General features: G+C 37.2%; 2 protein-coding genes across 2 annotated transcripts; both read right to left on the reverse strand.

Annotated features, from left to right (window-relative positions):
- Positions 1-7,021: 7,021 nt before the first annotated feature.
- LOC147494383 (chloroplast envelope quinone oxidoreductase homolog) lies at positions 7,022-13,683 on the reverse strand. The gene is made up of 4 exons (XM_086568699.1): positions 13,524-13,683; positions 12,387-12,528; positions 11,191-11,282; positions 7,022-7,870 (listed from the first exon to the last, which is right to left on the reverse strand). The coding sequence occupies exons 1-4, from the start codon at positions 13,587-13,589 to the stop codon at positions 7,181-7,183; spliced, it is 990 nt and encodes a 329-aa protein (XP_086424825.1). The 5' UTR covers positions 13,590-13,683; the 3' UTR covers positions 7,022-7,180.
- An 883-nt stretch (positions 13,684-14,566) lies between these two features.
- On the reverse strand, positions 14,567-22,411 carry LOC147494384 (chloroplast envelope quinone oxidoreductase homolog). Its single transcript, XM_086568700.1, has 4 exons — positions 21,827-22,411; positions 21,611-21,752; positions 19,680-19,771; positions 14,567-15,456 (listed from the first exon to the last, which is right to left on the reverse strand). Exons 1-4 carry the CDS (start codon positions 21,887-21,889, stop codon positions 14,767-14,769), a joined length of 987 nt encoding a protein of 328 aa, XP_086424826.1. The 5' UTR covers positions 21,890-22,411; the 3' UTR covers positions 14,567-14,766.
- Positions 22,412-24,701: the final 2,290 nt, after the last annotated feature.

Here is a 24,701-nt window from a genome sequence, read left to right on the forward strand (position 1 = left end):
CCCTCTAAATAGCACTGACACCTTCTAAATCATCGTGATTGAAAAACCCATCCGATCTTGTACATAGCAATGTCCTACTGCTCTGCAGCACAAGCTTGCTTTGCGTAAAAATTTTACCATAGGACATGTGCCAAAACCTCTATTAAAGCACTCCTGTGACCCTGCATTTGTCACTATCAATCCACCTTTGATCATAGTTTGAAATTCTCAGTGCTTGGCATACCACAGTGATGGCCAGCCACTCTTGTTTTCTTTTCCTTCTTTTCTCTATGATATCTACCGTTCCTCCTCCAGTTGATCTACGGATGTTTCACAGAGCAGAAGTACAGCTATTCAACAGGATTGTTGGCCGCATGAAGATAAATTGGTTGGTTACAAAGAAAGTAATGTCTTTATGGTTCTGCCTGGAAGAGGTAGGTTATGCCGGTTTACTTGAAAAGATTTGTTTATGTGATGATAAAACAGTCAAGATAATTTTCAAAGAGACAACGTCGTGTTTTCATAGCTTTGGACCAGATGCAACAGAACCTAGAAATTTGGATGAAGATCTGTTTATGTCTGGGCTGGTAAATAAACCTATAAACCGAGGGTTCATATACACCAATCGGGATATCATTTTTGAACGTACAACCCACTTCCTAAACACCATCTGTAACGTAATCTTTGACAAAAATGCTGCTAGAGAAGTCGACCCTGAAAAGCGTGTGGTATTATTTAGAGATGTTGGTGAATGCTCTAGAAGTCAAGCCGAAACCTCCACACGAAGTCGTCATGTATCAAGACCTTCATCATTAGATCCATTTGCTAGGCCGTTTTATGCAAACCAGCGTCCTCCGCGAGACCAAAGAACTATGTTTCTTACCTTCTCAGATGGTTATCCACTGTGCAGGGAAGAAATAATTGACTATTTCACAAAGTAAGTAATCGATATAAAGCTAACTACTTTCTTGTTAAAGAACACTGACATAGTTTATGAAAGATTTTTATTGAGACAACTTTACTAAAAAATCAATTTGTCTACGGACTTTAAAAATTGAAACTTGAATGTACACGTCTCAAGACAAAATCAAGTCTTTAGTGGGTTGTCCACATACAACTCTTCCAAAAGTTCCTTCCAAACATTCTTTTTTAATTTCTTTATTTTATTTTTTTGTTTTGTTTTGTAATTTTGTTTGTTCGGCAGGAGATATGGTGACGTTGTTGAAGAAGTAATCATGGAGGAAACTAGAGAGAAAGTAGCGCCCAAATGTGCAAAAATAGTCTTTAGAAATGTACTGACCATCCCGCTTATTTTGGGTCAGAAAGAGAAAGCCAAGTTCTGCGTTAACGGCAAGCAATTATGGGCTCGGATGTTCATCCCAAGGACTCAGAATCGAACGAAGAAATTACAAGTTTTAGAGTAAGTTGAAGAGAACCAGAGGGGTCTTATGTGTTTTATAATCATATCAATTTCATGTGATTTGTTATAAAAACTGAATAAGTTATCAGGAGACTGATTTTTTACAACATAAGGAGTTTGATCCCATTTCTTTTAGTTATATACTAATTTGCCAATTGTCTCTGCCAACTTCTAAATTTGGACGAGACAACTAATTTTGTTACTATTTTCAGAATATGAAATTTTATTTCATAAGCTTCAAAATAAATAAGAACAGCAGAACATCTACGGCATGGTAATGGCACGTATGATAAGGCGAATCTTATCTGTCGTAAAAACAAACACCAAGACATTTGCTCACACATGCTCGCTTACAACAGGCAGTCAGATAAAATCAAATATATAAAAAATATAAAAAAGTCTAGTAAGCTTCTCCTGCTGTGCTCTTCCATGATCTGTTGGTGGTTTGTTGGGACTATAATTAAAAAATTGAAGGGGTACCCCTACACAATTCATTTCAAGCAAGCCTATAATGCATACTTTGATCAGAAGTGCAGGAAGTCAAAAGAAAAGTTAAAAAAGAAAAGGATGTTTGGAGGACGAAGGCTTTCTTCCCAATCTTTCCAACGACAAGAGGGTCGACCCATTGACTTCAAAGTCAATCTGTCTTTAACAGAAAATTTTATTTCAAAAACGTGATATAATCAATATATTTTGCTTTTTCAGGAAGCAATACATGGTCCGACCGACCGTAGGGAGGTCCCTTGCACTAGGGAGGGTCAAAATATTGTGTCCTGTCCCGTGTATTCATGTCTAACTGCTCTTCTCTCCTCCTCATTTCACTCCCTCACATACTTCATCTCTTCATTTCAATTCTTCTAACATACTTCAGTTCTTCTCTACTTCCACATAAAACTCAAAATCAGTTATAACTACCATACTCACCAATCTATCACTTAGATCCCTTCCGCACATTTGCCAACCATACCAAAATTCTGTACACGCAAATTCTCGACTTCCTGCGTCGCACACCAAATTTGATCTTCCACTGATGTTCTTCTTCATCACAAATTCCCGACTGTCAACTCATGTTGCGCAAGGGAAGATTCTTAAATAACTTTTGTATACAACTGGCAGTCAGTCCACACCGCGTTGCGGTATACTAGTATAGTACCTGACACTTCAGGAGGATAACTAAAATGCGGAATAATCAACAAACTTTAATTTTTTAGGAAGCAGTATATAGTGTAGTAGTTGACATTTCTAGAGGAAAACTACATGTAACCTCAATAGTTGGGGACTTGGGGCTAGCCATTTTACCCAAAAAAATATTATTCTAACTTCTATGAGATTAACAATCCTACTTGGCACGAGCTGTTTGCACATCCACCTTCTCAACTATCTTAGTCATTGCACTAAACCTAAATAAAGGAAACCTATTTCTTCTCCAACGGAAACTACATGAGCTAGGATAAGGAATAAGGAGGTGAAAATGTTCACCAATCTCTAAAGACTCAGTTCTCATGGATATATAACAACCGTTGATCGACATAAATAAATCACCAGGCATTTCTATAATGCCAGGAATTATGATATGATATCACCTTCCACTGCCATCTTACTCCAAAAGTCCAACCCCAATGAATACTTTCACTAAGCAAGACCCAAAGTACAAATCATACGCAATACTTCTGAAAGTGTTTATTATAATGCAGTGGTTGTGTCACAGGTTAAAATTTTTGAGAGTGATAAACATCAGATTAGCAATTTACCATGCAACAGTAATAATCACTATTATTCCCATCTGTTTAAATAATGATCATACAAAAATGAAAAAGAATAGAAAAAATATAGAAAATTCAGGTAAGCACTCACAGCAAAGCTAAGCATCGTTGCAACTTTGAAAATCTTGACACCTGGACCATCCCCTACCACCTCTCCTGCTTCACCAGTAGCTGTCCCATAAAACGCATGTTAGAACACAAAACCAACAACACATCCAACTTCCACACTCTAACATGGATACGTCTATATGAAACTAAACAAGAAAAACGTAAATTATATTTGTATCAAACATTTACTGGAAACAATTCCGTTTGATAGTTGCAAACCTCTCAGTGAAAGAACTCAAAAAGACTAAAATACTGATCCTCTTTACTATACGCTAGACATGCAAATATCACTTCATCATATTAGAGCTTTGCAGCATGAAGCTCCAATAAATAGAATAATGGGGAATACATTGATAACGGCACATTAGCACTACTTCTAGATGAACGTGAGAAAACAGAAAATAAAACCTCTCAGACTCCCATGTTAACTTCCATCAAAACAGCTATATCTTCATCAAACATGTAAACCAAAAGAGTGAAGTAAAGTGTCTCTTGGGCTAGGGGGATATAAAAACATTGTCTGGGATTTTGTATCGTGTCCCATGTCGGCATGTCTGACACGGACACACGACTTAAATACGACACTGACACTTCTAGATGAAGAGGTGAAGGATAATGTACCTTAAACAAGAAATGACACAAAGAAACACAAAATATTAGAACTGAAATCCTGTAACTTCAAAATTTTACTTATCTTTTCTATAACCTTCTTGTCAAATTGTTTTTAGTAATAAAAAAATTAAAATTAAGTTAACAATTAGCCGTGTCCACAAATCTGATTTTTTAGTCCATGCCATGTCTGAATTTCCGCACTGGTGTCTAAATTGGACACTCGTACCCGTACCCATGCAACACATATTGAGCCCAATCCTCTACACGCAAGTGACCATGATTTATGCGCATTTGTTGTGGATCTTAAACGCAAGATAAATTCCTGTTGAAAAGTATGAGTAGTCTAGCAGTATATTACAGTACGTGTTTTAGTCGCAAATTAAGTAGGTAGAGTTCATAGTATGCGTTCTCTCCTTATTTATAAAGTGTAAGTCAATTTGTAAAGCATATTAGATTAATCAAGTTTTAGCCTATTCAAAATTTAACTTGGTATTAGAGAGGGAAGCTCCTTGGTGTTCGCTAGTGGCCTGTCCTTTTCTAGTCACCGCCTCACCGATGACATTGTCCCCGTGGCAATGATCAGAGCTCTAACAAAAAATGCATTTTTGGCCAGTTTTACAAGTGTTTTTTTTTTTCTCTTCTCGTTTCGGTGGTATTGTTTATGTGGGATGGCTATGATGCGCAGATACTGATAAGAGCGACACTGGTACAGGGTACGATACAAAACTTTTGAAAATCTAGGACACTGTATACAAGCAATATATCTTTAGGAAAACCTAGCATTTCAATGTAATTTTGAACATAAGATGGTGCTGCAATTACTGATTAGCATCTCTGTTTGTGTTGTTTCTCCCCCACCCCCTACCTACTGACCATATTATTCATAGCTATGTGAGGATATGTGTTTCAGCAATATTTGAAGTGTATCTTGTACCAGTACCAGTATCATACCTATATGACACAGGTCAATGGGTGACCTCCAGTATCCATGCATCTTAGTGTGCTGGGGAAGTTTTCCGCTGACCAGATCTGCTGGTATTCTCATTTGTTCTATTTTTTATGCTCTTGGTTTACTGGTGAACTATCAATCTCTTGACTGATATATTTGTGTTCATATCTCTGCAATTTAAAGAATGCTTTCATATCTTTGAGTTATGGGTTATGGTAAGCTGTTCATTCATCGTGGATCTCCAAGGAGACTTGGTGTTGTTGGTTCTCTCCATTTGATTGTGTCTAATCTTCTAGACTTCTTGACTCACTTTTCTATTGTGTCTAATTCCATTGATAGATGGTTTAGCTTTTCATGGTATGACCCCCTATAATGTCGTGGTGCTGAGTCCAATGGTGTTTCACCGGCAATTTGTCTTCTTGAGGAGCATATATCAGCTATATGCTCCTCAAGAGGACATATTTTATGACAGCGCAAGAGCAGAACCAAGTAAGCATGAATGGACCATAACAACATAGGCACTCTACAGCCGACAAACTGGCTGTTTCGATAGGAGTGTCACAGCATGAGAACTAAGTTTACCAAGCAGATCTGATGCTAAAATATTTCTAAACCATTGGCGAGGATAAAATGCCCGACCAGCCCAACACAAGTTATTATAAACAAAAGAAAAAACACCATGTCAACCTGAAACATAGCAATGCCTCGGAAACACACAGGCAAACAAGTGTTGTTCATTTCTCAATTGTTAAACTAACAGTAAAAATATCATAAAATAACATGGTCAGTTATAAAAGTAGTAAGAATTACCTGTTGATTAACTATATTATCGTTCCCCACATTTTGTAACTCTTTTTCTTGTGTACAAAGACTCGGTTCCAGATTTTATACCGGGCAGAATCGAAATACCATAATCACCCCCGTCCGGGTACGTGAAAATGTAATCGAAATACATGTGGTTCGACTTCTTTGGTTTAATTCTGGCGTACTCATTCAGATCATTTATTCACCCGGCCCAATAGCTCTGGATCCGGTTTAATAATGGACCGAAAGAGGAGATCTGGCTCGCTGTTTTTTATGTTAGCAGTCTCTTGACGCAGCCTGTGTGCTATAAACGAGGTGGCGGCTTGGTCCTCAACCATTATTGCTAAATGCTAATACATTTTCTCCAAACTCACCTGACAAAACCGGTTGGAATTGATTTGCAACATGTTCAATACTAGGCCGCATCTTTTTCTAACGGAGACCACTGAGAGAGGTACAAGACATAGACCCAATGTCATATTTGATCAAAGCATGATATCGATCAAGCCACTAGAAGAAATGCTTCAGCGTTTTCAGAGTAACTAAACATGAGTAAACCTATCTGCATAGCATGCTCACATAACTTCACGTACAAAAATTCTACTATTAGCTTTCCTGTGGCGTGGCCATCCATGCCCTTTGACCAAGCTCCTTCAACATTGCTCAGTGGATGTTTGGAGTCCACTACTGTCTTGAGCTTCCCTACCTTTACCAACCCAACCAAATTCTCCAGGTTCTCAGCCTTGGCGGACAACTACCTGCTTCTTGGAGAAGGTTAATTTCTTCAATCAGAAGGGTCATCAAAGCTCTAGGACCAGGAGTTATATCTATCACCTTTCCATACTCGCTCAAATTTGGCTCAAAAGTTGACAAAGGAATACCCATTGCTGCTCCCTCAGAGTTTCTTTCTAGGAGGACTAGATGCTATAGTTAACTGTTACAGGCCACTGACCAACCGTCAACTCGGAACTTCAACTTGAGTGAAACTGTGAAAAGCCCAATCCACCTATCTAATCGACTACATACACAGAAGCCGAAACATTGTATCACTCCTTTTCTCATTCCAATGTTTACTTTAGCTAACTTAATCTCTTCAAGTTAATTTTTTTTTTGTTGGACTCTTCATATTAGTTTACAATTTCGTATTATTAACAAGCAAAATCATTCTATATGTCACCTGTCACTTTACGCCATGCCCCACTTTATTTTTCTGGGTTAGGTATGTAGCTAGATGATGATAGCAGGGAACGGCCAAGGGATGGTTTGCATGGGAAGGAGATACATTAAAAGGGTGAATGACCATGAATGACCATGGCTAATTTCTCCACTTATACCCAGTGTATCTCTACTTACTCACTAATACGTACGATGAAATCATGAAACACATTAAACAATAGAATATGTGTTTTGGCATTTCCCAAAGTAACCGTAGCCAAAAACATATATACAACGAAGTCTTCCTGAGTAAAGTATTATTGCATGGTATGGGCATCACGCTGACAACTTAAAACACATACTAGCAAATAATTCACAATATATAGTTTCTTAGAATTCTACTATAAGCTTTCCTGTGGCATGGCCAGCAATGCCCTTCGACCAAGCTTCTTCAACATTGCTCAGAGGATGTTTTGAGTCCACTACTGTCTTGAGCTTCCCATCCTTTACCAGCTTAAGCATGTACTCCAAGTCCTCAGCCTTGGGAATCAAAACCATTGGTACTAACTGCTTCTTAAAGAAGGTCACTTTGTTGAATACATAGGTCATCAGAGCTCTAGGACCAGGAGTGATATCTATCAGCTTCCCACACTCGCTCAAATTTGGCTCAAAAGTTGACCAAGGAATACCCAAAGCACAGTGTATTACTGCATCATATTTCCTACCAGAAGGACTTTTCAGAGCCGCTCCCTCAGGAGTCTTATAGTCAAGAACCTCATCTGCCCCTAAACTCTTGACGAAATCGATATTCCTTGCCCCACAAGTAGCAGTAACATGTGTGTTTCCAAGTTTTGCTAATTGGACAGCATAATGACCCACCCCACCAGAGGCGGCAGTAATTAGAACGTTCGTTGTTTTGCCACTCCCATCAAGCTTGATACCAGCATACTTTGTGAGAGCCTGATGCGCCGTTAGAGCAGCTACTGGTAATCCAGCAGCTTCAACCGCTGATACTTCTGGGGGCCTCTTAACTATCAAGCTTTCCGGGGCGACAGCAAATTCAGCCAGCCCACCTCCAGTCTGTTTAATACAGCTCAGGAGTCATCTCCAAATATAGGATGTATAAACTAGAAGCTGGTACTCAAGATGATTGATATGGAAGAAGTTCAGGAACTACAAAGTTGAAAACAGAAATCTTTAAAGAAAGATAATCAAAACGGTGCCATTAAATTTTCTTCCAAAAGGGAGCAAATTTCTGAGACATCATAGTGTGATAATATAGTGATGAATACAACTCTTCTTCCAAATCAAATACCTACCAACGTGAAAATAAAAAAAAATCAAATCTTACAAAAGTTTTTGAAAAAGTAAATTAAAACTGATCCTTTAATATTGTGAGGTACATCATCAAGTCCTAGTCACCGAGCCTAAATCCAAATCACTCTCACCAGGACCCCAGTTATCGGCCAGTAACGATTCGGTGAACATTCAAGAAGATAGAGAAAGACAAGCATTTATGAGAAATGATACCAGAATTAAATGGCCCGAATTTTAACCAGAATTTTTTTTCTGGAATATTTGTAGTAATGTATTTGAAATATATATTTAACTATTATTGCTCCCACGACAATCCAACAAATTAACAAGCAGTCAATCATAACATTCAAGTAGCTTTGAGAAAAATTTAGCACAGATGGAACTCTTTGTTACATTGCAATACACAACATTCACACGCTTATAGGGTTGAAAACTTGAAATTCAGTTGCGAAGACATTATTTGGAGCCTATCATTGATGGGTTTAGTGCTGATATTTGAGTATGAGTACCCTATACAGTTTCCTTTGGATGTTTTAATTATGCCTAACACTAACATACAAGTTGGTTCATCAACGCCCTGGGAGCTGGCATCAACTTCAACTCCCTCATTTCCATCAGGGAAACACAGCTTTTTAGACATCGTATGACAACACCGCATATGGTAGGTGATCTAAAGCCCTGACATCATTATTTCATGAAAATTAGAAGTTAATTTTCCACTACCCCACAGTTGACAAACGATTTCTCCACTTATCTGCATCCTTTTTGTTCTTTTTATTTTATCAAATGATTGGAACTTTATTTTGGCAACTCAAAAACTTTCCAGGACAAGATTTTTGGATTGATGTTCAGAATAGTAACAACTATAAAAATTAGCCTGAAGCTTCCTGCTGGAACATCTCCCAGTCAACAAAAACATATCAGAGTCAACAAAAACATAACAAAAGTGAAATCCGATGCCTTAATCTCCTGCGTCCTAATTGTTCCTTTTCCTTCCTTTTTTTTCCTAACCTGGACACTCCAACGACAAGCTTGGAATATGGTATCACACACTTATACATGGAATAACTAATGATATATGTGCATTGCCTGGAAATTCTACAGCTTTCTGTTATCCATACTCTTCATTGATATAAACTTAATTATAAAATCACATTGACAGCTTATACCTTACGTGTATGAAATGATGAAAGTATATGCATGATAACTTGGTGCCGGAACCATTGCAAAACCTTGTTGTTATTCCTAGTAAAAGGCACCGGTACCTTCTTGATCAATATGACAGAAAAATCTGACTCCATGTATATAGCAGTGTCTTATTAATCACCATTTTTTTTGTTGATCGATAAAACTCAATTTTATTCACATATAATAGTTCAAAAGGTTACACATTACAATTGCATATAGATCTTAGGTAGCAAGTAAATACTCGATCCTACCCACCCATACCCTTAAGTTACAAGAGTATCCCAATTACATAGAAAATCTATATAACCCCACTCCCCGGAAGCTTGGGCACACACTAGCCCACTTGAACAACACTTCTTGACTTCTTCCACGATCTTATGTAGCTCTTTCTCCTTGTGCTCAAAGATTCTCATATTTCTCTCCTTCCATAAAGTCCACATAATAGCACTAGGGAGATGATCCACAAGCTACTCAGATTTGCTAGACAAAGGACCCGCAATCAATTTCTTCACTAAGGCTTCTCTAACATTTGATAGTGGGTCCCAAGGTTTATGGAATGAGAAGAAGAAATCATTCCAAACATTGCTCGCAAGTGGGCAATTGACAAGAAGGTGATCAATACTTTCATCCACCATTTTGCAAAGAGAACAAAGGTTTGGGAGATTCATTCCCCTTCTATTAAGATTATCCGCCGTTTTGATCCTTCCCAAATAAGCAAGCCAACAAAAGAATGCCACTTTGAACGGGATAGACACCTTCCAAATCTTTTTATGTGGGAAATTAAGGATCCTCTCCGTAGCATGAAGACGTTGTAAAAGGATTTCACGGTAAACTCATCTTTCTCCTCCCAAATCCACTTCCTTGAATCCACCTCTCCAAATTTATTCCCCTCATGGTATATGGACTCTAGGAAGGTCTCAAAATTTTCCATCTCCCAATCGTTAAGGCCTCTTCGAAGTGACACATTCCACACCATCGTTAAGGCCTCTTAGTGATCACCAATTCAAACATTCTTTGCAGAAGAAAATATAAGCGGGGTTGTGCCAACACTTCTATAAAAGTACTTGTCTGACCTTGCATTTCTTCCAATCAAATACAACTTTCAATCACACTTTGAAACTCCAAATGCTTGGCACACACAGCTATGGACAGCCACCCTTGTTTTGTGTTCTTTCTTATTGTTATGATAATAAGATTTCCTTCTCTATTTGATCTCAAATTGTGAAGCAAGGACGTCATACATAATTTTTCCAGCAGATTTTCTTTTCTAATTTCTACTTCCAGCAGATTATCCTTACTGCTACATAGTCCTGGGTGACCGATAGCCGATAGGGAAGTGGTACTGTGAGGAAAGGGCCCACTCAATATGGCAAAGGCAACTGAAGAAAACGGACAAAGAAAGCGCAGAAGAAGCTTACTCAAAAGTGGAGGCCGGGAAGGCACTAGTGGGCGCTAGGGCCGAGCATAACGGTCGTTTTATTTCTAGTTATTTAGCAATAGTAGGGAGTAAATTAGGTTACTATATTCATAACTAGGAATGTTAGTTCAGTATATATAATCCACTGAGAACCACAAATAATGCAGGTGTTTATAAAATCAAAATAGAAGTTCGTTTTTCTCTTCTTTGGGTATTCGAAACCCTAATTGTTTAGCCCGTATTAATATCGCCTTCCATGACCATCTTCTTACTCGTAAGTCTAACCCCTACTAAAATCTTCATTAAGCAATACTAAACTAGGCATCATTTGCAATACAAGATAGTGACAGTGAATAATTTCTTAAAGTGATATATATAAGATTACCAATGCAATAATTGTAACAACACTAATAATCGTAACAATGATACATGAAGTGGAAAAGAAACGTTAACTAATACAGAAACTTTAAGGACTTACACTATGCCTAAGCATCGCTACAACTTTGTCGCCAACCATGAATTTTTTGACATCTGCGCTAACCTCTACCACCTCTCCTGATACATCAGTAGCTGTCCATAAAACATGTGTTAGACCACAGAACCAACATTACATGTATTGAAGATGGGCATCCCACTTAAAACTAATTGGTGATAAGCAGAGAGGCCCCAGGATTTATAAACTTGATTGCAAGGCTTTAGACACCAAAACAAAATACAACTATGTGTTACTAAGCGATATCCAAGCACCATTCTTAGTTCTATTTTCTAGGAATTAGATCACGTAATAGGGAAAGCTGAAAAGTTGGTACTCCATCTTAAAAGATAAATCAATTTTGATTCTTGTCTTTTTAAAACAGTAGGCTCTTATGTCTTTGAAACCCAGCCTCTTTCTTCTGACTTTCCCTTAAAAGCCTCGTCCAACTAAAATCAAGCAGTCACTCAATTTTTATCCCATTTTATTTCTACCCTAAAGGCCTAGTTACCACAACAAACCCACAACCTTCTCTCAATGCTAAACAATCTGCTTGAGGTTCTGGTTTCCCTAAAGAGTTGAACAGCGACCTCGAGTTCCCAACCCCTTACCCCTTAATTGAGTAACCTCTTGAAGCTGCATACCATTGCAATGGGTTCCACCAACTCACTACAGTTTTCCTTCGAATACATGTCCATGCTAGGAAACACACTATCGTTTGATATCTCGTATTCTGGTATAGATCCTTCTTAGCATGAAGATCCCTTCTTTTTTATGAAATCTTGGGTACTTGAAGGAGAAACTTTAGAACGCATATGTAAATACGAAGTAATAACGCTTCTGCTTCAGGTTCTGCTAGATAAAGAGTTGTAACCATTGCTCTTGAGGAATAAATGCCGGAGAGCATTGGTAATAAACAGAAGTAATTAGCGCAAGGACCGCTGCCACAATTAGAAGTGCGTAGGTGTAAATGGTGTTTAAAGTTAAATAGAACCTTGATGGTTTAGTTCAGAAGCATAAGAGACGCTTGGTTGCTAAAGAATATAGCATCAATTTATATCTCCAAAACAATATCCTTAAGTATTTTGACACACATAAATGTAGGACATACAATTAGACTTATTTATCTATCTTAAATGTAGGACAACAAGCAATGAACCCAATATTGAAGATGTTTAGGTTAGCTTAAATTGTGAAAATACCAGGTATGTACGGGAATTTGTGCGGCAAGATTAGTCGCAGCTGGCCTTCCTGAATTTTCCAATCAATTGGATTTAGACTAGTCGCATCCAGCCTAAGCAAAACCTCATCTTTCTTTGGAACAGGAACTGGAACGTCTACATGCTACACGAAGCACAAAATTCAGTTTATTACTCTCAATCAAATACAATAAAATATGATACTTCAAAACATATCCTCCGGCACCGAAAGCAATTTAGGACCATCCAGAAAAGAATTGAGCATAAGCGTCCAGGACCATCAATAAATATGAACAAAAATAGTCTTTCAAATTGTACACAGAAGCTCGAGTTCAGAATCACATGATCTACCGATTCAGGAATGGCTATAGGTACAAGAATATCTTGGGATTGGTCATAGTATGTACATTAAAATTATTTGGATAGGCAAATCAGACATTAATCGGAATTCTAAGCATAGACTGAACTTTTTACGCATCATCAAGATTTTATATATTTTAGGACAATAACTATATCAGTGCTCAGTCGCTCACAGTTATCTACTTGCTCGCACTCAAAACACTAATATGTGAGTTGTGACTAATTGGACAGAAGTGGCTATAGTAAAATGCGGAATGCCAAGGACAAGTGATTTATCAATTTTTCAAGTAATGCAGACACAAGATGTACAACTCTCAACAGTAATAATAAACAAAATAGAGGTGGGGGGAAGAAGCCCCGACGCGCCGAGGCAGGAACAAGTCACCACAAAAAATGAAACTACTAATTTACAATAACTTTATGCTCCATGGAGTTAGACATTTTACTTCAAATTGACAGCCAACAATGAGTAAAAAGTACGATAATTGTGAGGCACGACATTTACCAAAAGTGTGTAGAAGGTTTCAAAATGTATTGATTTTCCTGTATGATGGTCTTTGTCGTATTAAAATCAACCTTGCCAAATCTCACAGCCTAATTCCATGCCGTTTATTTAGTAAGCTTTTCATCCAAAACATTTCATATACCAACATTATGCATTACTCAGTCATTTCTTTTTCTATGTTTTTTAAAGTGATCAAATCCAAAATATGGTCTTACTAAAAAAGCAAAGAAATAACCTGAGACACAAACAAAAGACATAATGAGTAGTACCATTACCTTTAAACCAGGAACACCACCACCAAAAGAGTCGAAACGAACAGCATGCATAAGTTTACCAGCCATTTTCACACGCCCACTCAACTCTCTTTCACTCTCTCTTGCTAGCACAAGTACAAAATATTGTGGTGCACACTTGGCTTTATATATTGTTAACTGATACTACAGTCGCCACTCATTTGGTTAGATGAAAATACCAAAATGACCACGACTTAATATTTAAAGGTTTTATTTCTCGCAAGTTGGATGGTTAAAATCAGTCTTGAACACAACAACCTGGTTACAATGCGTATGAAAATGACTAGATGACATGAACACTTTATGCTGGCCCTTTAATTGCCAAACCATTTTAGTGTTTCTAGCGTCCACCCAACGGCACATGGAATTGGGTTTCTGTGTTCTGTTACTATGGAGATCACCATACTAAAAACTTAGCTCGTTTTGGAAATTTTTGACCATGTAAGTGTTTTGTTACAAGCTTTTTGTGTACGGCTAAGTTGGAAATATAATTGCTTTAGGGAGGCGTAAAGATATATGTAATAATGTAAATAACTTCCGATTAACGAAAGGCAAATCTGTACAAACATGGACATTAGTATTACTAGTAATTCAAGGAAGAAGTATTAATGGGAATCGATACACTGGGCAAGAACATTGTTGCTTTTCGGAAAAGAAAAATTTATCCAAATAAAGATATTCGACAATCCAAAGAATTTATGAGGCTCACTCCATTCATGGGCAGTTACTCCAGTTGAGCCTATCATATTTTTTTCTGTGCGCAGATCTTCCCCACAAGATTAATATGTAATGTCTGCGACACTGTTTACCGTACTACCTTATAACATCATTCATCAATTCAGTTTTACTTGATTAATGGCTAACTTGGGCCACTCTGGTTGTAGAAGCGGCCAAGTACACACGTGCATGTCCTCAGATATTAATGCTGTGCTAGCGAGAGACTGTTGGAATCAACTTGCAACCTGCAAACTTTTAGTTATTACATGCTAGGTTATCTGTATCTGTAAATCAGTGAGAGAGTGAGAAGACATGAACCCTATTAAATATCTCACCAAAGCATGAAATCAAACAAACCATTTACAAAAGGAGTGTATTTTCAAAGTAACCAAACTCAGGTAATTATACAAGAAAACCTCCACTTGATGAGTAGGCGCTCTCATGCTACAATATGAGATGGTTGCGTCACAGAACTTTACAGCATTATACCGAATCACAAAAATCCAAACTAGGGTTCAACTATTATCTTTCCTGTGGCATGCCCATCAATGCTCTTCGACCAAGCATCTTCAGCCTTGTCCAGTGGATGTTTCGAGTCCACAACTGTCTTGAGCTTCCCATCCTTTACTAACCCAACAAGATATTCAAGGTTCTCGCCCTTGGGGATCAAAAGCAGTGGCACTATCTGCTTCTTAGAGAAGGTTAATTTCTTTAACGCACAGGTCATAATAGAACTAGGACCAGGAGTGATATCTATCACCTTGCCACGCTCACTCAGATTTGGCTCAAAAGTTGACCAAGGGATCCCAGTCGCACAGTGTATCACTGCATCATACTTCCTACCAGAAGGACTTTTCAGAGCAACTCCATCAGGAGTCTTATAGTCAAGAATCTCATCTGCCCCTAAACTCTTGACTAAATCGATATTCCTTACCCCACAAGTAGCTGTAACATGCGTATTTCCAAGTTTTGCCAACTGGACAGCATAATGACCCACTCCACCTGAGGCAGCGGTAATAAGAATGTTTGCTGTTTTGCCACTCCCATCAAGCTTGATACCAGCAGATTTAGTGAGAGCCTGGAGTGCCGTTAGACCAGCAACAGGTAATCCAGCACCTTCAGCTGCTGATACTTCTGGAGGCCTCTTAACTGCCAAGCTTCCCTGGGCTACAGCGAATTCCGCCAGCCCACCTCCACTCTGTCATCCAAATTTAAAACAAACAAGTGTGGCAGGATAAAACTTATTACTGAAGATTTAATTTGATACAACTCAAATCATCTTCAAATATAGTATGTCTCAATTGCATTGCGTGATAATTTTACAGAACATTTCAGTTCAGATTCTGAAGTGGAACTATATCAAATCTAAAGACAAACCATTTAACAAAGAGATTCAATCAATCAAAACAATGCCATAAAATTTGCTTCTACAGGAGAAAGTATCTGATGCATAACATAGTAAGGTAAGCAAAATGATTTTAATGGACAAGCTATGAGTGACAGGTCAAAACTTAATGAGAAAGCTTTATTCTAATACAACTCAAAGTCATTGGTATGTTCCAGTTCAGAACTTGAAGAGGGATTACAGTATATACCCAAACAAAAAGAGAAATCTTTTAAGAAAGAGATCCAATAAATCAAACTATAGCCATAAATTTGAATATACAAGAGAAGAGACCCTGACACAAATCAAACTAAGGTAACTAAAAGTGTAAAAAAAAGGTTAATACTTGTTGGTTATACCCTACAATCTTGAAATGTCAAAATATCAATTATCTGTTGTACCAACATTTTAAGAGGAAAGTAAAACAAACTCTGATAATATTGTGTATTGTCTCAATTCTTATATTGCCAGCTTAAACTCTTATCATACTTTGACCAGGATCGCACTTATTCAGGAAAGACTCCATGAACAGTCAAGACCAAAGTCAAAGACTACCATTATTCACTAATACCTCGGGGAGGGGTGAATACACATTCTGCACTGATCACATAGTTATACACCAAACTTCATATGCTCATACCACCAGCAGAATTACGTGGCAAAGAGGAGAAATTGTCATATAATTATTGTTGCTCCTACACTCGTGTTTACTATAAATGTTCCTAAACCTTACCGGATTGATGTTGTCCTCCCTGCAACTGATCTGATTAGTTGTATGCCTTATCACATTCTAGGAAGACAAATTACACCCTATCGTTAACATACCTCAGTATTCCGTAACATTTCGTCACATACTACGTGTTGATACTGTCACCACTTGGCCACTGCAGACATCTAAAAATGAAGGTTTTTCACAGGAAAGAAACTTCCCAGGACACCCACCCAAAGATTGATCTTATCGGGGAATGTTAATGATGTAGAACATTAGCCGAGTCTGTCAGTGTCATAGGTGTGCACCTATGTTCCCTCTACATGTTATGGGCGTGAGCCCCTTAGTTGAGTCCAAGCCCAGGATTCGAGTCCATTAGTTAGTTGGACACATGTCGTGTTCCTATTGGTTTATGCTTTCTAGGTTTACTTTAAATAACGGGCTTGTAGTTAGGGTTTTAGTAGTTGTGTTTATGTGTATGATTTGTGATTGAGAGATTTAATAAAAGAGTGATTTTTAGGTCGTCTTTTAATTGTGTTTCAATTAAAGTGTAGATTCAATTAAACTGAAGCTTCCGCCAGTAAGATCTACATTAGTTAAACTGAAGAGTTTTTATAGAATTTGCATTTAATTGTGTTAGTAAAGGCCCCGGCGCTAGTATACTGCCTATCAATTTCCTATGTCCCAAATCTCGAACGTTACTAGTTCAATGTGGGGACTAAGCATACACATACCTCTAGTAACCATCACCCTTTACTGGCTAGGCCATCCTCCGTATCCCTCACAACATTGACAAGTGAACCGTCCTCGACTCTGATACCATTCGGTAGCTATCCACAGTATACTTCGCGTCAATATTCTCCCCACTGAGACATCCAAAAGTGTAGGCTTTTCACCCAAGAATAGCTTCTCAGGAGGTTACCCACCCTAACATTGCTCCTGTCAGAACACGCTTAATTGCAAAGTTCTTATGAAACCTGCAAGCTAACCGGGTAGGAAAGGCATCGGTGCTAGTATATTACACCCAAAGATCCCAATCTGGAATTATCCCTGTCTAATGTGGGAGCCCAAACATACCTTGTGCAACCGTCACTGGTATAGGCGCCTTTCCAACATGTCATCAATGAGTCATTGCATTTCACTTCAACCTTGTACGGATAGTTGTGTTTCCTTCTTCCATGTCATCAAGAGTTGGGTCTCAGTCATGACAAGCATTGTCCTCAAGCTCAAGCTGTCAAATATCTATCAGTTGATTATTCTCCTACTCAAAAGGGATAATGTATGTGCTGGCGTCACATTTTTTGTGACTACCCCCTTCTTCTCTTCAATCACGCATCTTCTCATCCAAATCAGGAAGAATCCCAATCATCTCCATTCCCAGTTTCACACTAAGAACGTGGTTCATCTTCACTACTATCTTGGCATTAAGGTTGCCCTCGAAAATGCCTTAGTCTTTACTAACACAAGCACTTCCTGATCTTCAGTCAAACATCTTCTCATCCAAATGAGGAAGAATCCCAATCATCTCCATTCCTAGTTTCACACTAAGAACTTGGTTCATCTTTGCTACTATCTTGGCATTAAGGTTGCCCTCGAAAATGCTTTAGTCTTTCCTAACGCAAGTACTTCCTGATCTTACGAGTAAGAAGGGTATGCTTGGATGCAATCCTGCAAACACTATGATGGATCCTAATACAAGTCCTGATGCTATTCATGACATCTATAACTACCCAACTCAGTATTGTCATCAAGTTGGAAAGTTGACTTATCCTACAAAGAACTATATCGACACTTCATTTAGTATTGGTCTTGTTAATCAGGGAATACTCAAGGACCTCGAGTGTCTCACTTGTAAGTTGTTTGTTGTATTCTTCACCATCTATAGTCTAATCTAGTAGAGCTTTTATTTCATCGGTCCTCTAAGGTCTTGACAGCGCTCGTTGGGATATCTTTTTATCCTTTAGACGCTGATTGGGATGGAAGTCATATAGACGCTCTACTTTCTACTTTCTACGAGATAGATTCTTACCCAAAAATTGAAATGCAAGAATGCCCTTGTGCTACATAATTCTAACAAATGTTTTAAAAAGTGTTAAAGTGAGGCATACCTAAAACGCCCTAGAAGCAATGAGGTATTGAGCAAAGTGTTTATAGATTAAAAAGCGTATACTTCAGTGTATGAGGCGTTCCTACAGTGTTGAGGAGTTCTTGAAGCGTATGCCTCAGTAACAATGCGCAAACCTCAATTACAAAGACCTTGGACCATGTTATTTTTTATTTTTATTATTTTTTTGAATGTTTATTTGAAGTGGACATCAACTTTAAGTAGTATTGATGTACCAACTCACCCATCTTTTAAGATTTTGTAAGTGCTTTAACTTTTAAACTTTCCTTTGTTATAATTTGTCTTTGTCGTTCAAAAATGGAGTGTTACTATTAACTCTTAACAATATTACAAAAAATGAACAAATCTCAACTTCATCAATAAATTCTTGAGTATAATGTTGTATCACATAGTTTGCTTCACTTAATTTATGTTTTTCAGGTTACATTTCATTTGTACGACTAAGAACTTTATATTTACATTATAGGAATATATTGTAATTGAAAAACATGCCACGCACTTGAGGCTTACGCTTCGCTTCATCGGCTAGACAAACGCCTCGCACCGTGCTTTCACATTTTAAAACATTGATTCTAACTACTTTAAGGTATTAGTTATATCAGATTTCCCTGACCCTAGTCCCACCTCAACCCCAAAAAAAACCTCCAACATCTTCGTACCATCATAATTGACACAAATTTGAAGAGCATTCTCCTCTTCTAACTATATTGGACATCCAACCAAACCTAACTATAGGAAACCTATTTCTTCTTTGATGGTGATGGCAATTAAATGGGCAAGGATAAGGATTTCAAAAAATGACATTAATCCGTCTAATGGGTAATTAATGACCTTTGGATCAACATGAAGGTTTCACCAACTACTAAAATGACAAGATCTACATCTTACTCGAGAACTATAACTGCAATTAAAAACTTCGGTAAGGGTGGTGAATTGGTGATACTCAAGTACTCATCTCACCATAGGCTCTTCTAAAGCATCCTTTCAAGTGTTAGCGAGAGTTATAAATTATTGTATCGTTGTTATACTTGATAGTAATTACATTCTAAACGTGATGGCATAAAATTAGAAACAGACTACATAAAAACAAAAGAAAAATAGGGAAAAAAAAAAAAGATAACAATAACAATAAGAATAGTGATACATAATATATAAAAAGCGAGAAGTAAATGTTAAAAATGTGAAAGCTGTATAAGCACTCACAAAATGGCTAAGCAACGCTACAACTTTATCACCAATACTGAAATTCTTGACACCTGGACCAACCTCTACCACCTCTCCAGCTAGATCAGTAGCTGTCCCATTCAAAAAACAACAGAAGACATGATCAATGATAATCCAATTTTCTTATCTCTAACATGGACAACTCTAAATGCAAATAAAGAACATATCAAATGATACATAAACAAAACAATCAAAGAAACAAAGCCAAATATCACGCGCTAGCAAGATTCGATGTTGCAAATGTTGCTCAACAATCAGGAACAAATAATAAAGCCACTACTTCTAGACGACATAAAATTAAAATAAGCTCCACCATTATAAGCACTCATTATTCTCTATATAATATAACTCAATCTTCTTATATAAAAGTATAAAACTACTCCTTCTCTCCATCTCATTCTTCTTTATATAAGACATTTCCAAAATTTTATTTCCTTACTTTCATACTATTTCATGGAAATATAGTAAAAATGAAAGCGAGCCTCAAAGGCGCTTGAGGCTTAAGCCTCAATAAAAATAAGAAATAAGAAATAAAAATAAAAATAAAGGAGGATAAAGATAAATGGGGTTTAATGATGGCAGTTTGGGATTTCTAATAGAATGAGGTGTTTTGACGCTAAAAACATAACCTTACAAGGATTGTTTAATCTTTAAAGAAGTCATGAGGCGGGCTTAGTGTCAAATAACTGAAAAAAGGAAAGGGGAAAAAAAGTAGAAGTATAAAAACCTGTAGGCGCTAAATCCTTGCAAGGCTTAAGGCGTGCCTTGAGGCTTAAGCCTCATTGCATTTTCTTAAACCTTGCAAGTGTCTAAGAAACCAACTAAGTTCCGTAAAAAGATCTTGAGAATATAGTATTCTGACGCTGTGTTGACAGGCATTGCCCGCCCACTATATAGTGGGGATATAAAAGATTTGCCCATTATGCTAGGATTTACCACCATTTGATTGCATTTTTAAGGTGTTGCCAAGTTTGCCATCCTTTACCCACTATGGGTTATTTACACACTAATTTTGGCATCCTTAGACCTGGATTTCTATTTTATTTGCCACAAGAAATCTGCCCTATATCACCGGGCAGTACTAGCCACATTTCATCAACACTATTGATCTCATAGCTCCATCATTTCTCAATCATATCCATGCAACCCAAATCCCTGGGAGCTGCCTGCTGCTACCACTGCTCGATCTCGTCTCTGTTTGTCCTCTGGTCATCAATCTAGTCTCTCATCTTCTTCCCAAAGTTCGTTATCAATCTCTCCTCTATCTATCATTGATTTATCATCTATCATCTTTTCCCAATGATTTCTGATCTAGTCTCTTATGCAACAGTAACGTTGTTGAAGCTGCTAATGGTTAATCCTTCCTCATATACCTGGTCTTAGAATTGCATTTCTTAGTTTCGGATTTTTAGCTTCTTCCATGATTTGTTTGTGAGAATATCAAAGGGATATGAGCAGAGACATATGGTATACCTGTGTTGGTGACTGAGGGCGAGAAAGAGAAGTGTTCTGAAAATTGGCCTAGGCGGTGCCTCACCAACTCGCTTCAACCCAATGTTTCCTAGAATGTGTCTCTTTCGTAACTGGTACGAGAATCAATACGGGTCACACTACTACTCTGAGGCCTGTCGCCTGAGGGTAGGCTATTCTGCAAGTTATTTCCTGTCACAGATCTCCTTGGAACTACACTTTGGGATGCTATTGGAGGTCAAGCCATTTAAACTTATAGAGTTCTAAATGCTTGAAGTTGGATATTAAATTCAAATAACTGTACTGCTTCTTTTAAGTATTTGGGGATTATTTGGCCCTGATTATGAAAATTAAGTTCAAAAAACATAAATTGGAGACCTTCGCTTAATTGTGATACATAATCACACATCAAGAGAATCTTAAAAATAGTGAGAATGTACCGGGTATGTGAGGGAACTTGCGGGGAAAGAGGGGGCGCAGCAAGCCTTTCTGAATTTTCCAATCAACTGGATTCAGACTCGTTGCTTCCACTTTAAGCAAAACCTCATTTTTCTTTGGACTGGGAACCGGAACTTCTGCATGCTGCAGCGACCACAAATATATTTATTATTTATATTCACTTGAAGAAAATAACAATTTTTTCAAATAAAAGATACCTTTAAGGCAGCAGCAGCACCATAACCTTCGTACCAAACAGCATGCATAAGTTTACCAGCCATAATAATACAAGTTCTCGCACTCTCTTTTTTATGAGACGGAGATTCTAGTAGGTACCGCTTTTTCTTTTTATGTAAAATGCCGAAAATAACCACGATGAGTTGTCCTTTTTTGTCTTTTTCTTGTGCTACGGAGATGCCAATGGTTAAATCATGACGAAACTGATGGCTTGTCGCATTTCTCTCGCGTTCTTATATCACCTGAGCAAACCAATTTTAAATAATGGAATGGCAACAGCTTTCAGAGAATAATGGGGTCTGTTTGGTATACTGGAAAACGAAAGTAATACATAACCATGTTTGTTATGCAAAAGTCAAAAGCTATGGAAAAGAAAGGAAAACTAGAAATAGAAAATTTCATCGATATTGCTTCATCATTTTTCTCCAAATTCATGACATACATGACACTTGTAAAAATGAACTTAGCATATAGAATCAAACAAAACAAAATTGACATAAACTACTTTGTTTTATCAAAGTAGAGCATAAACAATTGTATGACACCGGCAAACTAGTGTATAGCATTATCTAACAATCAGGTATTTCACAAACATGTAACCACTAGATTTTTGGACCGTTCAACGAACGGGGACCATTTTTATATAATTTATTTTTTCATTTTATTATTATGTATCAAAAATTTTACTTTCAAATCCATTTTAAATTGAAATATATAATTCAACATATAAATCAAAATCTGTAAATAATTTAAAAAATGTATAATGATCGAATAGTTTTTTATATATGTGTTTTATACTACTCTAATGGTAAAACTAAGATAGACTGTTTGGTAATTATTAAGTTTAATAAGATGTTTGATTTAGGTTTACTTTTGGCTTAATACTACTACTACCTAATAATATAAAAAAAATTGACGGGACTAAGTTAGTTATGAAAACATTGATGTACTGATTAATTGAAAAGTCTAAGATAACCAATTATATGCGTTGTTTCTATTTGTTGTGATGTTTCTTTGATAGACTTGCAAGTTGAAACCAATTACTGGGTTTTATAGTACCAACTATCCACCTTAATATATGGTTCAAAAGAAGATGAAGATAATGGACAACATATTAACACCTATTACTAACTATGTTCATCTAACAAAAATAAAATTTCAACATGTTAATGTATCAGTAATACATGTTTTGGATGTCAAACAACAAAAGTAAAAAATTGAACAATGACAACTTATGGTGTTACTTGACAAATGTTGGTCTCTTTGCTATCAACATCAATTCCGGTTTCATGCTTACTAAAAATCCTACACAAACATATACTTGATCACCTTACATAAATTACTTTTTATTCATTACGATCCGGAGTTGCACGTTCAATTTTGCATTATTGGTCCATACATTGAACCTCGTCAAAGCTTTGAACATTTGGATCCACTTCACATACACTTATTTCTTTGAGATATTTAGACCTTATAATAACCATCGAGTTGCCGACATGTACCTTAATAACTTAATTGAGCTGCAACTCTATAGAACGGTCCCGTGTTTGTTGGTAAAACATGGTTATAGACACATCCAAAAAGCTAATAGATTACAAAATTATTAGTACTTTACATACAAAATGGTAGCCCAAATCTTATGTCAATGTTCTAAAATATCAAACGAAGTCTAAACTCCAAAAAGGCGGTAGTTAACTACAAAACTAAATTAAAATTTTCCAAAAGTTACATATATGCACTCAACTGTAAAATTCAAAAATTGCAAAGTAGCATTTGAAGACTCAACGTTTATGCATTTAAATCTATTAGGATCTCCCTATTTTCATGTAAGAGCATAAAAAACTTAATTATAATTGATTATACCTACTACTGCAAACAATATAAAAATATAAAGTTTGCAACAATACAACAATGTTCGGCGCAAGTTTCATAATATTCAATGTTCCATGTAAGGATGTCCGACCATCATGGCTAGGAGTGTAAAAAAAAACCGTTGACCCATCATCCGGTTGGGTATCCGGTTTTCACCCGCCACCCAAATCCGCACTGACCCGAAAATAGACCCGGCCCACCCCACCACCGTTTTTACGCGGTCGGGCTATGGGTGTAGGTTCTATGCTCAAATCCGACCCGTAAAACCGCCCGACCCGCACCGTGTCAAAAGCCGTTGACCCAACCCTGTTGACCCGCACAATTTCAAGACTCTAAATCTAATATTTTTGTATTTTGTTTATATTTGGGAAATATAAACACAAACTTATGAGTTCAACATCAATTTACAATATTCAAGTTTGAACATTTGGCAAATATCAAAAGTTCAAATTCAACTTTCGAATTTTGGAGAAGATGAATCATTCGTCCTTGTATTAATTTCGAATTCTTTTAGTTTATATTTTATTGTTTTGTACCATAGATCCTCACTCCCATCTTTATTTTATCATGCTATGAAAAATAATCAATTTACAAATGGTAAATCACGATAAATAAGTTTCAAATTTGCAGATATGGTTTTGGGTTCAAGTTCAAGTTTTTTTATATTTGTTTATTTTTTATTGATTGATTCCATTTTTTTCTCTATGTTGTGAATTGGAAATATATTATTTGCAGAATTAGAAAGTTTTTTTTTGGTGAAATTGGGTTAAAATGATAATTTCCACCCGATCCGGATGACCCGCCCAAAACCCACCCCGTAAGCTGACCCAATAGGCCGGGTGACGGTACTAAGACATGACACTTCAACCCGCCCCGCCCCGCCCCGCCCCGTCGGGGACCACTGGATTTGTATTCTCTAGACCCGTCCATCACTATTTGACCCGCGGTTGACCCGGCCCGCCCCGTATTACACCCCTAATCATG

Source organism: Coptis chinensis, chromosome 6, assembly GCF_015680905.1.
Source record: "Coptis chinensis isolate HL-2020 chromosome 6, ASM1568090v1, whole genome shotgun sequence".
Lineage (NCBI taxonomy): Eukaryota > Viridiplantae > Streptophyta > Magnoliopsida > Ranunculales > Ranunculaceae > Coptis > Coptis chinensis.

Bases quoted from the DNA above. Each gene is read 5' to 3' on its own strand.
- LOC147494384 (XM_086568700.1), bottom strand. From the start codon at position 21,889: ATGGCTGGTAAACTTATGCATGCTGTTTGGTACGAAGGTTATGGTGCT. The intron at 21,753-21,826 runs GTATCTTTTATT...TGGTCGCTGCAG, and splicing joins GTGCTGCTGCTGCCTTAAAG to CATGCAGAAGTTCCGGTTCC. The intron at 15,457-19,679 runs GTGAGTGCTTAT...TTTGGATGACAG, and splicing joins TAGCGTTGCTTAGCCATTTT to AGTGGAGGTGGGCTGGCGGA.
- LOC147494383 (XM_086568699.1), bottom strand. From the start codon at position 13,589: ATGGCTGGTAAACTTATGCATGCTGTTCGTTTCGACTCTTTTGGTGGT. The intron at 11,283-12,386 runs GTATTTTCACAA...TTTTATGGACAG, and splicing joins CAAATTCCCGTACATACCTG to CTACTGATGTATCAGGAGAG. The intron at 7,871-11,190 runs GTAAGTCCTTAA...TGTATTAAACAG, and splicing joins TAGCGATGCTTAGGCATAGT to ACTGGAGGTGGGCTGGCTGA.